The sequence below is a fragment of the Nicotiana tabacum genome, chromosome 13, assembly GCF_000715075.1.
Source record: "Nicotiana tabacum cultivar K326 chromosome 13, ASM71507v2, whole genome shotgun sequence".
NCBI lineage: Eukaryota > Viridiplantae > Streptophyta > Magnoliopsida > Solanales > Solanaceae > Nicotiana > Nicotiana tabacum.
In genome coordinates, this window is record NC_134092.1 from 74178694 (window position 1) to 74191311 (window position 12618).

The 12618-nt window shown below is 38.1% G+C and overlaps 1 protein-coding gene across 1 annotated transcript; it reads left to right on the forward strand.

Annotated features, from left to right (window-relative positions):
• Window positions 1–1184: 1184 nt before the first annotated feature.
• LOC107815748 (pentatricopeptide repeat-containing protein At1g33350-like) lies at window positions 1185–3251 on the forward strand. Its single transcript, XM_016641377.2, has one exon. It carries the CDS (start codon window positions 1245–1247, stop codon window positions 2823–2825), a length of 1581 nt encoding a protein of 526 aa, XP_016496863.1. The 5' UTR covers window positions 1185–1244; the 3' UTR covers window positions 2826–3251.
• Window positions 3252–12618: the final 9367 nt, after the last annotated feature.

Sequence of the window (12618 nt, forward strand, 5' to 3'; positions counted from 1 at the left end):
ATTTTAATGAATAAATTCTCTATTAAATTAAAGAGAGTTGTATAGTCATTGAATAACTTTTATGTTATGTATTTTTCTTTATTATATTATCCAATATTTAGTATTCTTGTATTGTTAATAGAAACTTTTATTAGAATATTACTTTATTTAATATTTTTGTCTACTACTTTATTTTTATAATATAATAGAAGATATATATTTTATTACACTTGAATTTTTTTATTTAAATTTTATCCTATTGTTATCAATAATATTATCTGAATATCAATGAATAAAATTTTTATTGAATTAAAATGATTTATATAGGCATCGAATAATTGTTTTTCTCTATATTTTTCTTTATTATATTATCCAACATTTAGCATTATTTCATTGTTAATAAAAATTTTTATTAGCATATTACAATATTTAAATTTTTGTGTGCTACTTTCTTTTTATAATATAATAGAAGATATATATTTTTCTTATTTTATATTTTATTCTATTATTCGCAATAATATTTTCTGAATAAATAAACTTTTTATTTTTAAAAAGGAAAACAAAATTTTAAAAAAAAAACAAAGGAATTTCGAATTGGCAGTTTTTTTATTTTTTGTAATTTTAGTTTTTTATTTTAAAATAAGTTAAAAACTCCAACTTGAAACCACTCTCCAATTTTTGTGTGCTACTTTTTTTTTTTATAATATAATAGAAGATATATATTTTTAATTTTATATTTTATTCTATTATTCGCAATAATATTTTTTGAATAAATAAATTTTTTATTTTTAAAAAGAAAAAGAAAAATTATTAAAAAATCAGGAAACTTTTAATTGGCAGTTTTTTATTTTTTGTAATTTTAGTTTTTTTATTTTAAAATAAGTTAAAAACTCCAACTTGACCCAATAACTAATTATTAACTACTTATCACATGTGACTTTTTTCTAGGCTGCCAAATGACTTAAGGAGATAGACTTTTTGCTCTTCTTTTAATAATATATAGATATATATAAATGTATCCAATCAAACAAATATCTTGAACGGCTTAACGTAATTAAATTTTAACTTGTATACCAACATTACAATGAAATTTATACATTATCATGTCTGATATTTATTGTTAATTCTTTCTTCTTCTTTTTTTTGAAACGTGAAATTTATTTATAACCTTAAAAATAAAGCAGGAGGTTAACAGATGACTTGGGAGTTGAGTGTATATCCCAGTATTTATACCTCCAATTTTTAATGTATTGTTGTCGAGGAAAATGCTACTCGGACAAAATCTATATCAAGACATCCTACTTAATCTAGATAAATGCAAGTGTCTTGCTCTACTCAAGCAATTGCAAGGCCATCTCATTACCACTGGTCATGGCCAAACGCAGCTTTATGCGTTCAAGCTTGTTCGTTTCTGCACCATCACTCTCTCAAACCTCCATTATGCTCGCTTAATCTTCAATTACCTTAATTTTCCCAATGTTTACCTTTATACTGCGATGATTACTTCATACACTTCCGTTCAAGATCATACATCATCTCTTTTGTTATACCGTGAAATGGTTCGTAATGGCTTGTCAAGGCCTAACCATTTTGTATTCCCTATAATCTTAAAGTCTTTCCCTGAAGTTATAAAGTCTTATGGGATTGAGATGGCGCATACCCATATTGACAAAATGGGTTTTGGAAAATACCCTGTTGTTCAGACAGCTCTATTGGATGTTTATTCAAGGTCTTCGTCTGATATTAGAGTTGCACGGCAACTGTTTGATGAAATTACTGACAGGAATGTGGTTTCATGGACTGCAATGATATCGGGATATACTAGAGTTGGGCAAATGGGGGATGCTATTTTGCTTTTTGAAGAAGTTCCTCAGTGTGTAAGAGACACTCCCTCTTGGAATTCCATAATTGCGGGGTGTACACAAAATGGGTTGTTTTCTGAGGCCATTTCATTTTTAAGAAGAATGATAGTTGAGGAAGGTATGGTTCAATGGAATAAGCCTAATGATGTTACATTTGCGTGTGTACTTGCTGCTTGTGGGCATACCGGAATGCTTCAGCTCGGAGAATGCATTCATGGGTATGTGTATCGGAATAGTGTTCATTTGAATTCGCTTACTTTGAATGCTCTCATTGATATGTATGGAAAATGCGGGAGTTTGAAAGAAGCAAGATATCTTTTTGATAAGGCTAATAGAGGGAGTTTGACATGTTGGAATTCTATGATCAATTGTTTGGCCCTTCAAGGTCATTGGGAAGGTGCTATTGGAGTTTTCAAAGATATGTTGCAACATGGCGATGATTTAAAACCTGATTCAGTGACTTTTATTGGCTTGTTGAATGCTTGTACTCATGGAGGGTTGGTTCAAGAGGGGCTTAGTTATTATGACTTAATGACTAGGGTATACGGAATTAACCCTGAAATTGAACATTATGGGTGTTTAGTTGATCTTCATGGACGAGCAGGTCGGTTTGAGGAAATTATGGAAATTGTTAGAAAGATGCACATAGCTCCAGATGCAGTTATATGGGGTACCTTGCTTAACGGCTGCAAGATTCATGGGCGTATTGACTTGGCTGAATATGCACTTAAAAACTTGATTAGTATTGATCCAAATAATGGTAGTTATTACTCTATGCTGGCTAATTTATATGGGGAGTTGGGGAAGTGGGAAGAGGTTCGAAAAATAAGGAAGATCCTAAATCAGCAGAATGCTTATAAAGCTCGTGGTTGCAGTTGGATTGAGCTTGATAACCAAGTTCATCAGTTCTATTCAGTAGACAAATCTCACCCTAGAATGGAAGAGATATACTCAATTTTGGAATGTTTGGTTGATGCGCATTAGTATGTACCTTGCTGGCTTTAATGTTTGGTTGATGCGCATTATTATGTACCTTGCTGCTTTATTCTTTCCTAAGAAATTCTCATTTCTGTAACGACCGGACAGATCATTTTGTGTATTGTAGCCCCGATCCCCTAATTATCGCTTCTTCTATGTTCATTTGTGGTTATGTGACTTGTCGGGGTGGTTGAATTGGTTTCGGGAATGATTCGGAGTGAACTGGGACACATAGTCTCAAGGTTGAAGGCGTAAGTTGAAAGAGTTGACCGGAATTTGACTTTTATGTAGACGACTCCGAAATGGAGTTTTGATGATTCCAATTATTGACCCGACCGGTCGTTTTGTGTATTTGTGCCCCGTTTTCCCTTTTGATGCTTCACACATATGTATTTGTGGATTTATGAATTGCAGGGTTGGTTAGTTTCGTTCCGGGAAGGTTTTGGGTTTATTTAGACCCTTTGGTTCTTGGCTTAGAAGCATAAGTTAGAAATGTTTACAAAAGTTTGACTTTTGCGAAAACGACCCCGGAACGGTATTTTGATGACTCTGATAGGTTCGTACCGTGACTTTGGACTTGGGCGTATGCCCAGAATCGAATTCGGAGGTCCCTAGGTTGATTTGACTTGTTTTGCCGAAAGTTGGCAATTTGAGTTTTGGAAGTTTTCTCAAGTTTGACCGTAGGTTGACTTTTTGGCTATCGAATTTAGAATTTGGTTTTGGGACTTGGAATATGTATGTTTTGCTATTTGGAACTTGTCTGCAAAATTTGGTGTTAGTTGGAGTTGATTTGATAGGATTCGGACGTTTGGTTGCAATTCTAGAGGTTCTTGAACTTTTCTTTGAAATTCATGTGTTTTGATGTCCGATTCGTAGTTCTAGCTATTATTTTTGTGTTTTGATCACGCGAGCGAGTTCGTATGATATTTTTAGACTTGTTGTGGATGTTTGGTTTGGAGCCCCGAGGGCTCGGGGTGAGTTTCAGACATGTTTTGGAAAGGTTTGCGAGGAGGACAGACTTCACATTTGCGAGGTCTGTGTTGCAATTGCGACATCTACTGGGCTTGACATGTGCCGCATTTGCGATGTTCCCTTCGCAATTGCAAACCCAGTGTCGCAGTTGCGACATCTGCAACTGAACAAAAGAGCCGGAGTCAGGATTTCATCTCATTATCTCTCATTATAGAATCCTAGACTCGGTAGGAGGCGATTTGGAGAGGGAATTTTCATCTACAATCATTAGGTAAGTGATTATTATCAATTTCCAACTGTATTTCATGATTATATACTAGATTTAACATCAAATTTATGAGAATCAAAGAGGAATGTTAGGGATTTTTGTCAAAGTTTTGAAAAATAAAAATTTGGGTTTTTGAGAGTCGATTTGAACTCGAATTTCAAAACAAAATACATATATAGACTTATGGGGTTATGGGTAGTCGGAATCTACCCTTGTGCTCGGATTTTGATCGTGCGGTCTCGGGTTTAACTTTTGTTGACTTTTGGGAAAATGTGTAAAGATCATAGCCTTATTGATTAAGATTGGTTTCCCTTGTATTGTTTGATGATATTAAGTCATTTTTTGTAAGATTTGAGCCGTGCGGAGATGAATTTTAGGGGAAAAGCTATTTTTGAGGGTTGATTTGGCCCAGTTGAGGTAATATGTTGCCTAACTTTGTGTGAGGGAACTACCCATTAGGATTTGGGTTGTTTGTGTTATTTGAATTATGCGGAAGACGTGTACACAAGGTGACGAGTGTGTACACGGGCTTATATATGGTATTTTGACCGGTTTAAGCTTTTAGACTTTTTCCATGCATTTAATTGAATTTGTCATAACATGTTATATCTTTCATTGTTAAATTTACTCTCACATGCTCTATTTGACGTTGTCAGCACATGTTCTATCTTTTATTGTTATATTTGCTCTTTTATGTTTTAGTTGAAGTCGATACCTCTTTTATTGTCTTGTTACCTCCTTTATTGTTGAAATTACTGTTACTTGAAGTTGTCAGTTCGTGGGAATATCTTCTTGTCGTGTTATTGATGTTGAAGTTGAGAAAGCTATTATCACACTGAGGTTGAAGTTGTCGATTGTTGAGATATCTTTCCTTGTTGAGTATTTCTCATTTATTTTGTTATTATTGAGATTCTTGTACACATTATGATTGAGCCATGTACTATATATTGTGGTAACATTGGTATTGTTAATTTTGGCGAGTGTTGTGGCATATGGGCACGTGTGGTGCGAGTTGATTATTGTGTTGTGATATTGATAAGCATGCGGTGTTATAAGGATAGGGGTTGATACGCATGCGGTGAGATAAGGTGGGATTTATATGCGTGTTGCTAGTCAGGAAATTATTTTAAGCCACGCGGTGAGATAAAGAGGCTAAAATACGTGTAGCTATTTTGGAAAAAATATTTTCAAAAATAAATGCAAGGGTCACGCGGTGATATAAGAAAGATTGTGATTGTGACTTGTGAAATGAGATTATGAGGTGTGGTAACTCGGTTGTGATTCTTGTTGTACTTTCTATGTTAAAAAGGCTTGTTGGTTGAATAGTTCTTGTTGAATCTTCATTTGTCTTACTTGTATTTGTCCGTATTTGATTACTTATTGTTATATTCATGTGTTCACTTCTTGTTGGCTTTACCGCCTTAATTTCCGTTTTTAGCTTATATTATTTTACTGCTTATTGTCATACATTTCTTCGCTTTCCATTATTAGATTATACTATATTCTGTTCAGTTTTGTTGTCCTAGGAGGTGTCTTGACCTGGCCTTGTTACTACTCTACCGAGGTTAGACTTGATACTTACTGGTTATCATTGTGATGTACTCATGCTATGCTTTTGTACATTTTTGTGCAGATCCAGGTACATCTGCTCGTGCCGGACGCCAGTGATAGTTCAATTATCTTTTCTGAAACTTCAAGGTATACCTGATTGGCGCGTGCAGATTTCGGAGTCACCTTCCGTTATTTCCTTTACTACTATTTATCCTATTATTGGACAGTGTTGTATTAGAGATTTTAGTACATTTCTATAGAGCTTATGACTCAGTTCCACCGGTTTTGGGAATTTTGTTACTGATGTTCCATTTGGGAGTTATTATGAGCTTTATCGGTTTATTTTATTATCATAGTTTGTTAATTTTATGAAGCTATCACGACATCCTAAGGTGGGGATTTGGGGTTATGACAAGTTGGTATCAGAGCTCCAGGTACGAATGTGTTACGAGTCATAAGCATGTTTAAGAGAGTCTAGCGGATCGGTACGGAAACGTCTGTACTTATCTTTGAGTGGCTACGAAACTGTTAGAAAAAATCCATATCTTGATATCCTTATCGTGTGAATTGGTTGATTTCGAAATCTGAATCTTTGTCTTTCTATTCTCTCATAGAGGGTGAGGACATGCACTGCTGGATCCGATGATCAGACACTCGCGCCCCCTGCTAGAGCCGCGCGAGGCCGAGGAGAGGCACGTGCTGCAGTTAGAGCACCTGCCCGAGCTGCGATTGAGAAGCAACCAGTAGCTCCGATTGGGGGGCAGGCACCTGAGGCGCCTGTTACTACCCTTGGACTTTAGGAGACCCTAGCACAGGTTTTGAGCATGTTCAACACTCTACCTCAGGCAGGATTGATTCCCCTTGCACCAGCTACATCTCAGGCTGGTGGAGGAGCTCAGACTCCCGCGGCATGTACCCCAGAGCAGTGGGTCCACATTGATCAGGTCCCAGGTGTCATGCCAGCACAACCCGTTATTCCGGTTCAGCATGAGGTCATGCCAGAGGCATATGAGGAGGAGCAAAGGAGACTTGAGAGGTTCATGAAGTACAATCCTCCTACTTTTAGTGGCACAATTATCGAGGATACGCAGGGTTTTCAAGAGAAGTGCCACCGTATTTTTCGCACCATGGGTACTGTGGAGGTGAGCGGAGTTGCTTTTACTACTTTTCAGCAGTAGGATATAGCGGTGCCTGCGCTCCGGTTGCAGCCCACCATGGAAAAGGCTATGTAAGCCACCCAGTTCATTTAACACTTCCAGCTACTAGCGGTGCCCCAGCTATTTCGAGGTCTTAGGTTTCCCATTTGCTCAGCCACTGTTCAGTGCACCTCCGTACGGGGTGTCTTTAGCGATTAGTCTAGCCAACTAGGCTAGAGTCAGTTTCAGCAGCCACGCCCATCGAGAGCTTGTTGTGAGTGTGGTGATACCAGACATATTGGGAGGGACTTCCCCAGACTCAGGAGGGGTGCCCCTCCAACGACTACACAGGCTCCACGGATTCCACAGGGTTCACAAGCCATAGTTGCTGCTCCAATTGTCGCTCCACTAGCAGCACAAGCTAGGGTGGAGGCCAGGCAGGTAGAGGTTTCCCTAGAGGGGGAGGCCAGGCTCGTTTCTATGCTTTTCCTAGTACAGTTACATCGGATGCTTTCATCACAGGTATGATTTTCGTTTGTCATAGGGATGCATAAGTCTTATTTGATCCGGGATCCACTTATTCATGTGTCATCTTACTTTGCTCCGTATTTGGATATATCTCGTGATTCTTTAAGTGCTCCTGTATATGTGTCAATGCCTGTGAGAGATTCTATTACTGTGGACCGTTTTTATCGGTCATGTTTAGTCGTTATTGGTGGTTATGAGACTAGAGTTGACCTATTGCTACTCAGTATGGTGGACTTTGGCATGATATTGGGCATGGACTGGTTGTCACCCTATCACATTATTCTGGATTATCATGCCAAGACTGTGACACTGGCTATGCCAGGTTTGCCGCGGTTGGAGTAGAGGGGTACATTGGATTATATTCCTAGCAGGGTTGTGTCCTTTCTAAAGGCACAACGCATGGTTGAGAAAGGGTGCGAAGCATATCTAGCCTTTATGAGGGATGTTAGCGATGATATTCTTACCGTTGAGTCCGTTCAAGTAGTGAGAGATTTCCCAGATGTGTTCCCAGCAGACCTTTCGAGCATTGCCGCCCGATAGGGATATCGATTTTTGTATTTACTTGGTGCAGGGCACTCAACCCATTTCTATTCCACCATATCATATGGCACCAATGGAGTTGAAGGAGCTGAATGAATAACTTTAGGAATTGCTTGATAAGGGTTTCATCCAGCTGAGTATTTCACCTTGGGGTGCTCCAGTTCTATTTGTGAAGAATACGGATTGTACTATGCGGATGTGTATTGATTATAGGCAGTTGAACAATGTTATAATGAAGAACAGGTACCCATTACCGCGCATTGATGACTTGTTTGACCAGCTTCAAGGTGACAAAGTGTTCTCCAAGATTGATTTGAGGTCAGGGTATTATCAACTGAAGATTCGGGATTCAGACATTTTGAAGACTGCTTTCAGGACTCAGTATAGTCACTACGAGTTCCTTGTGATGTCATTTGTTCTGACCACGCACCAACAGCATTTATGCACTTGATGAACAGAGTATTCTAGCCATATCTTAATTCATTCGTCATCGTGTTTATTGATGACATCTTGGTATATTCGCGCAGTTAGGAGCATCATGAGCAGCATTTGAGGATCGTGCTCCAAACCTTGAGGGAGAAGAAATTGTATGCAAAATTCTCCAAGTGTGAGTTCTGGCTTGATTCAGTAGCGTTTTTGGGTCATGTTGTTTCTAGTAAGGGGATCAAGGTCGATCCAAATAAGATTGAGGCAGTTCAGAGTTGGCCTAAACCGTTTTTAGCTACTGAGATTCTTAGTTTTCTTCGTTTGGCTGGATATTATCGCCGTTTTGTAGAGGGTTTCTCGTCCATTGTTGCACCTTTGACTAGATTGACCTATAAGGGTGCTCCTTTCAGATGGTCTGAGGAGTGTGAGGCGATCTTTCAAAATCTCAAGATTGCATTAACTACAACCCCATTGTTAGTGTTCCCTATAGGTTCGGGGTCTTACACTGTGTATTGTAATGCATCGCGTATTGGGCTTAGCGTGGTGTTGATGTATGACGGTAGGGTGATTGCCTACGCGTCTCGGCAATTGAAGGTTCATGAGAAGAATTACCCAGTGCACAACTTAGAATTGGCAACTATTGTTCATGCATGTAAGATTTGGGGGCACAATCTGTACGTTGTTCCATGTGAGGTCCATACAGACCACCGGAGTCTCCAACATCTATTCATGCAGAAGGACCACAATTTGCGGCAATGGAGATAGTAAGAGTTGCTGAAATACTATGATATCTCTGTTACATCCCGCATTTCGTACGTCAAAGTTTCGCCGTAAGTTAATCGACGTAAGCTCGGGAATAAGATTCTTTTTTAGTTTATAAGTATTTATGTTATTTGTAACAAGTGATAAGTGAGTGCCGTGAAGATTAGAGGATAAACAAATCAAAGAATGAGTATTCGTTGAAGTTTGTCAATTTGGGATAAAATACGGTCCAAGCTATAATACCCCGTATTTATGGACTAGTGCCATACAAGGTACCACATGACCATGATAGTAAGGTACATGAAGTGTATTAGTATTTAAGTAAATTGTGTGCTAGAATTAATTATGTGAATAATTGATTAATTGTGGGAATAATGTGGGAATATAAGGAAATAATTATGGTATTAAATAGGATTAAGTGGATACGGATTTTTAATGGGCTGCCACATGGCATTAAGTTAGACAAGGGTGGCACCAATGTGCATAGATGAGTCATAGCATATGATGTGTTTTGTTTATACGTGAAAGTGCAAGGCATATTCCTTAAGCCTTTATGTTATTCTTCTTTGGAAATTTAAGATATAGAAAGGATGTTGAAATCTTTCCTTCTATTGTTGGGGATTCTCTTACTTTAGAACATAGCCAAAAACGTACACACATGATACTCCATATGTTCAACAACATGAAGTATGCCATGATCATAAGAAGTGCTTAGTTCTTGTTCAAAGATTTAGAAGGAGCAAAAGTTGTTCTTGGCAAGCTCAAGTAAAAGTGTTTGATAAATTTGTCAAGTAAGGTATGTTAAGGATATCCCTTCATTCCTTTTGGTATGATCCATATCATACAAACGAAACGAGCAAATGCACAACTTTCATAAATAGCTCTATTCATAGAAGTACTAGAGGTGCCTATGTTCTTGATTCCCCATGTGTCTTAATATTATATCTTCTGTTCATGGGTCTCAGAAAATACGTAAGTTGATAAAGTTTATTTCATGATATTAATCGAAGGCATATTGATCTTATGACATACCGAAAGATCTTACTGACGTACTTCATTATGCATTGCATTCATTTATACATGTACATTGACCCATGACCGGATGGCGTTATATACACGTATATTATATGTATATCGCATATGGTAAAAGGTTATGGCATTATATATGCACCACCACCTGATCTGCTGGTATACGTTAATGATTCTGCCCACATTGGTCGATATGATATGATGGGATGCCCTCAAAGGCTTGATGATGTTATGTACGCATATACCTATGCATGGTATGACATTTATACACATATACATAACATTATAAATGTCTCATGATTCACAGAGCTATTCAAACTTACAGGTTGAGTCTTTTACTCCATGTTTCTTTCATGTCTATTGTATACGGCGTTTCCTGCCTTACATACTCGGTACTTTATTTGTACAGATATCTCTTTTGCTTGGGGACGCTGCGTTTCATGCCCGCAGGTCCCGATAGACAGGTTGAGAGTCCTCCAAGTTGGCTATCAGCTCAACGGAAGGTGTTGGTGCACTCCATTTGCTCCGGAGTTGCCTATTTATTCAGTATGATTTTGACATATATTGATTGGTATGGCGGAGCCCTATCCCGACCTTTATGATATTTATCTACTCTTAGAGGCTTGTAGACAGATGTCATGTATGGATAGTTATATGGCCTTATCGGCCTATGTTTTGAGTATATAAAGGATCATGCCGGCCTTATAGGCCCGTACGTCATATGTATAAGTCGGTATATCATGTTGGGTCATCCTATGTCGAGTATTCCCTCATGCTTTATTCTAGTTATCTTATGACGACCTTTCTGGTTCATTTAACTATGATAGTATGATACGAAAGATACGTTACGTTGGTACTCGATTGAGTAAGTGTCACGCCCCAAAACCGAGGAGCGCGACCGGCGCTCAACCGAGTGAACCCGACCGAGCAAGCCTATTAGATTCCTTCTACCCAAACTCATTCATGAATAAAGAGAATATATGCTTTTCCTTAATTAAACAATAAAGTGGTCATATCTGCAATTACCAATTTCTTACCAATAGTTTCATCATTTTTAAAGTCTCAAATGGACAAGTAATACAACCACAACATAACATAGTTTGTCTTTCCCTAACACCAATACACAACCCACACTATGTCTACGGAGCCTCTATAGATAAAGATGAGTACAATGATAATGCCGGCTACAAGGCCCCGGCTATACCTCAAATGAAATACACAAAGAACAAAAGATACATGACCCCGGGATGAAGTGGGGCTCACCAAGTCAGCTGGGAAGAAGGTGTACTGCTATCATTGATCAATGTCTCCTGCTGTGGAACCACCTGTATCCATTTAAAGATGTAGCGCCCCCGACAAAAGGGACGTTAGTATCATCGAATAGTACTAGTATGAAAACTAAACACCAATTTAAGAATTTAGAAATACAAGATAATTATGATAAACCAGTGCGGCAATAGAATAATATAAATAACTGTCTCAACCATAGCAAACTTATTAAAAGCTATCAACAACATTTATAGGATTTAAGATGAGATCCTATGTAACCATCTTCACACAAAGCGGCCCCGCTGCCTCACCCGATGTATGCAGGTGGAGGTGTACGTACAATACCACAACTCTAATCAAGCGGCCCTGCCGCCTCACCCCAATGTATGCGGGTGGATATATAACCACAGTACTAAGAACTTACACAAAGCGGCTATGCCGCCTCACCCCAATGTATGCGGGTGGTGGTGCCACAACAATATCAAAACTATACACAAAGCGGTCGTACCGCCTCACCCCAATGTAAGAGGGTGGAGGTGAAGTCCCACAATATCATAATTCCTACACAAAGCGGTCATGCCACCTCACCCCAATGTATGCGGGTGGAGGTGTATCACAATCACAATCTCTACACAACTTGGCATAATACCTTTCACATAAATCACGACTAGAAATTATAATATGTGGATACGTAATCCATAGTTTGGGACACATCATCAATTTATAATGCAATATGATAAGAGCATTTGAAATACGAATTGAACATATATCTTCATAACAAAGCTGATCGGAATACTCAATTTATAATCAACATCTCGGAACTCACAAGGATAATGAGAATTCCAACTCTTAAAGAAGAGTTTAGCCAACATACCTCACTTGAGCTTTCTTACACCTTAAATGTTCCAAAATTCTTAGCAACTTCAATCTATTTTAGAAATATAACAAATTAAACCACAATTAGGAAGATGATTCTGGTTCTAGCTCATTTGAGCATTTTATCAAACACTAGATGTGCATTAAGTTTTCAATATCCTTTTATGGAGGATTCCATCATCCCACAACCCAACCTTTACCATTTTTAGCTCAACAATCTTTCTACACCCCTTGATAACACATGCATGTACAATAACCAACCCTCTTGCCCAGAAATTATCTTGCTTATTATCCATTTCTACACAAAATTCGAAATTGAGGGTTAGGGTGTAGAATCTTACCTCTAAGATGAAGACCTAGTGAGTTTCCCTTCACAATCTTCCAAAACTTGGGCAAGAATTGAAGAATAATTATTGGAGAACACCTTCTCACTCTAGGGCAC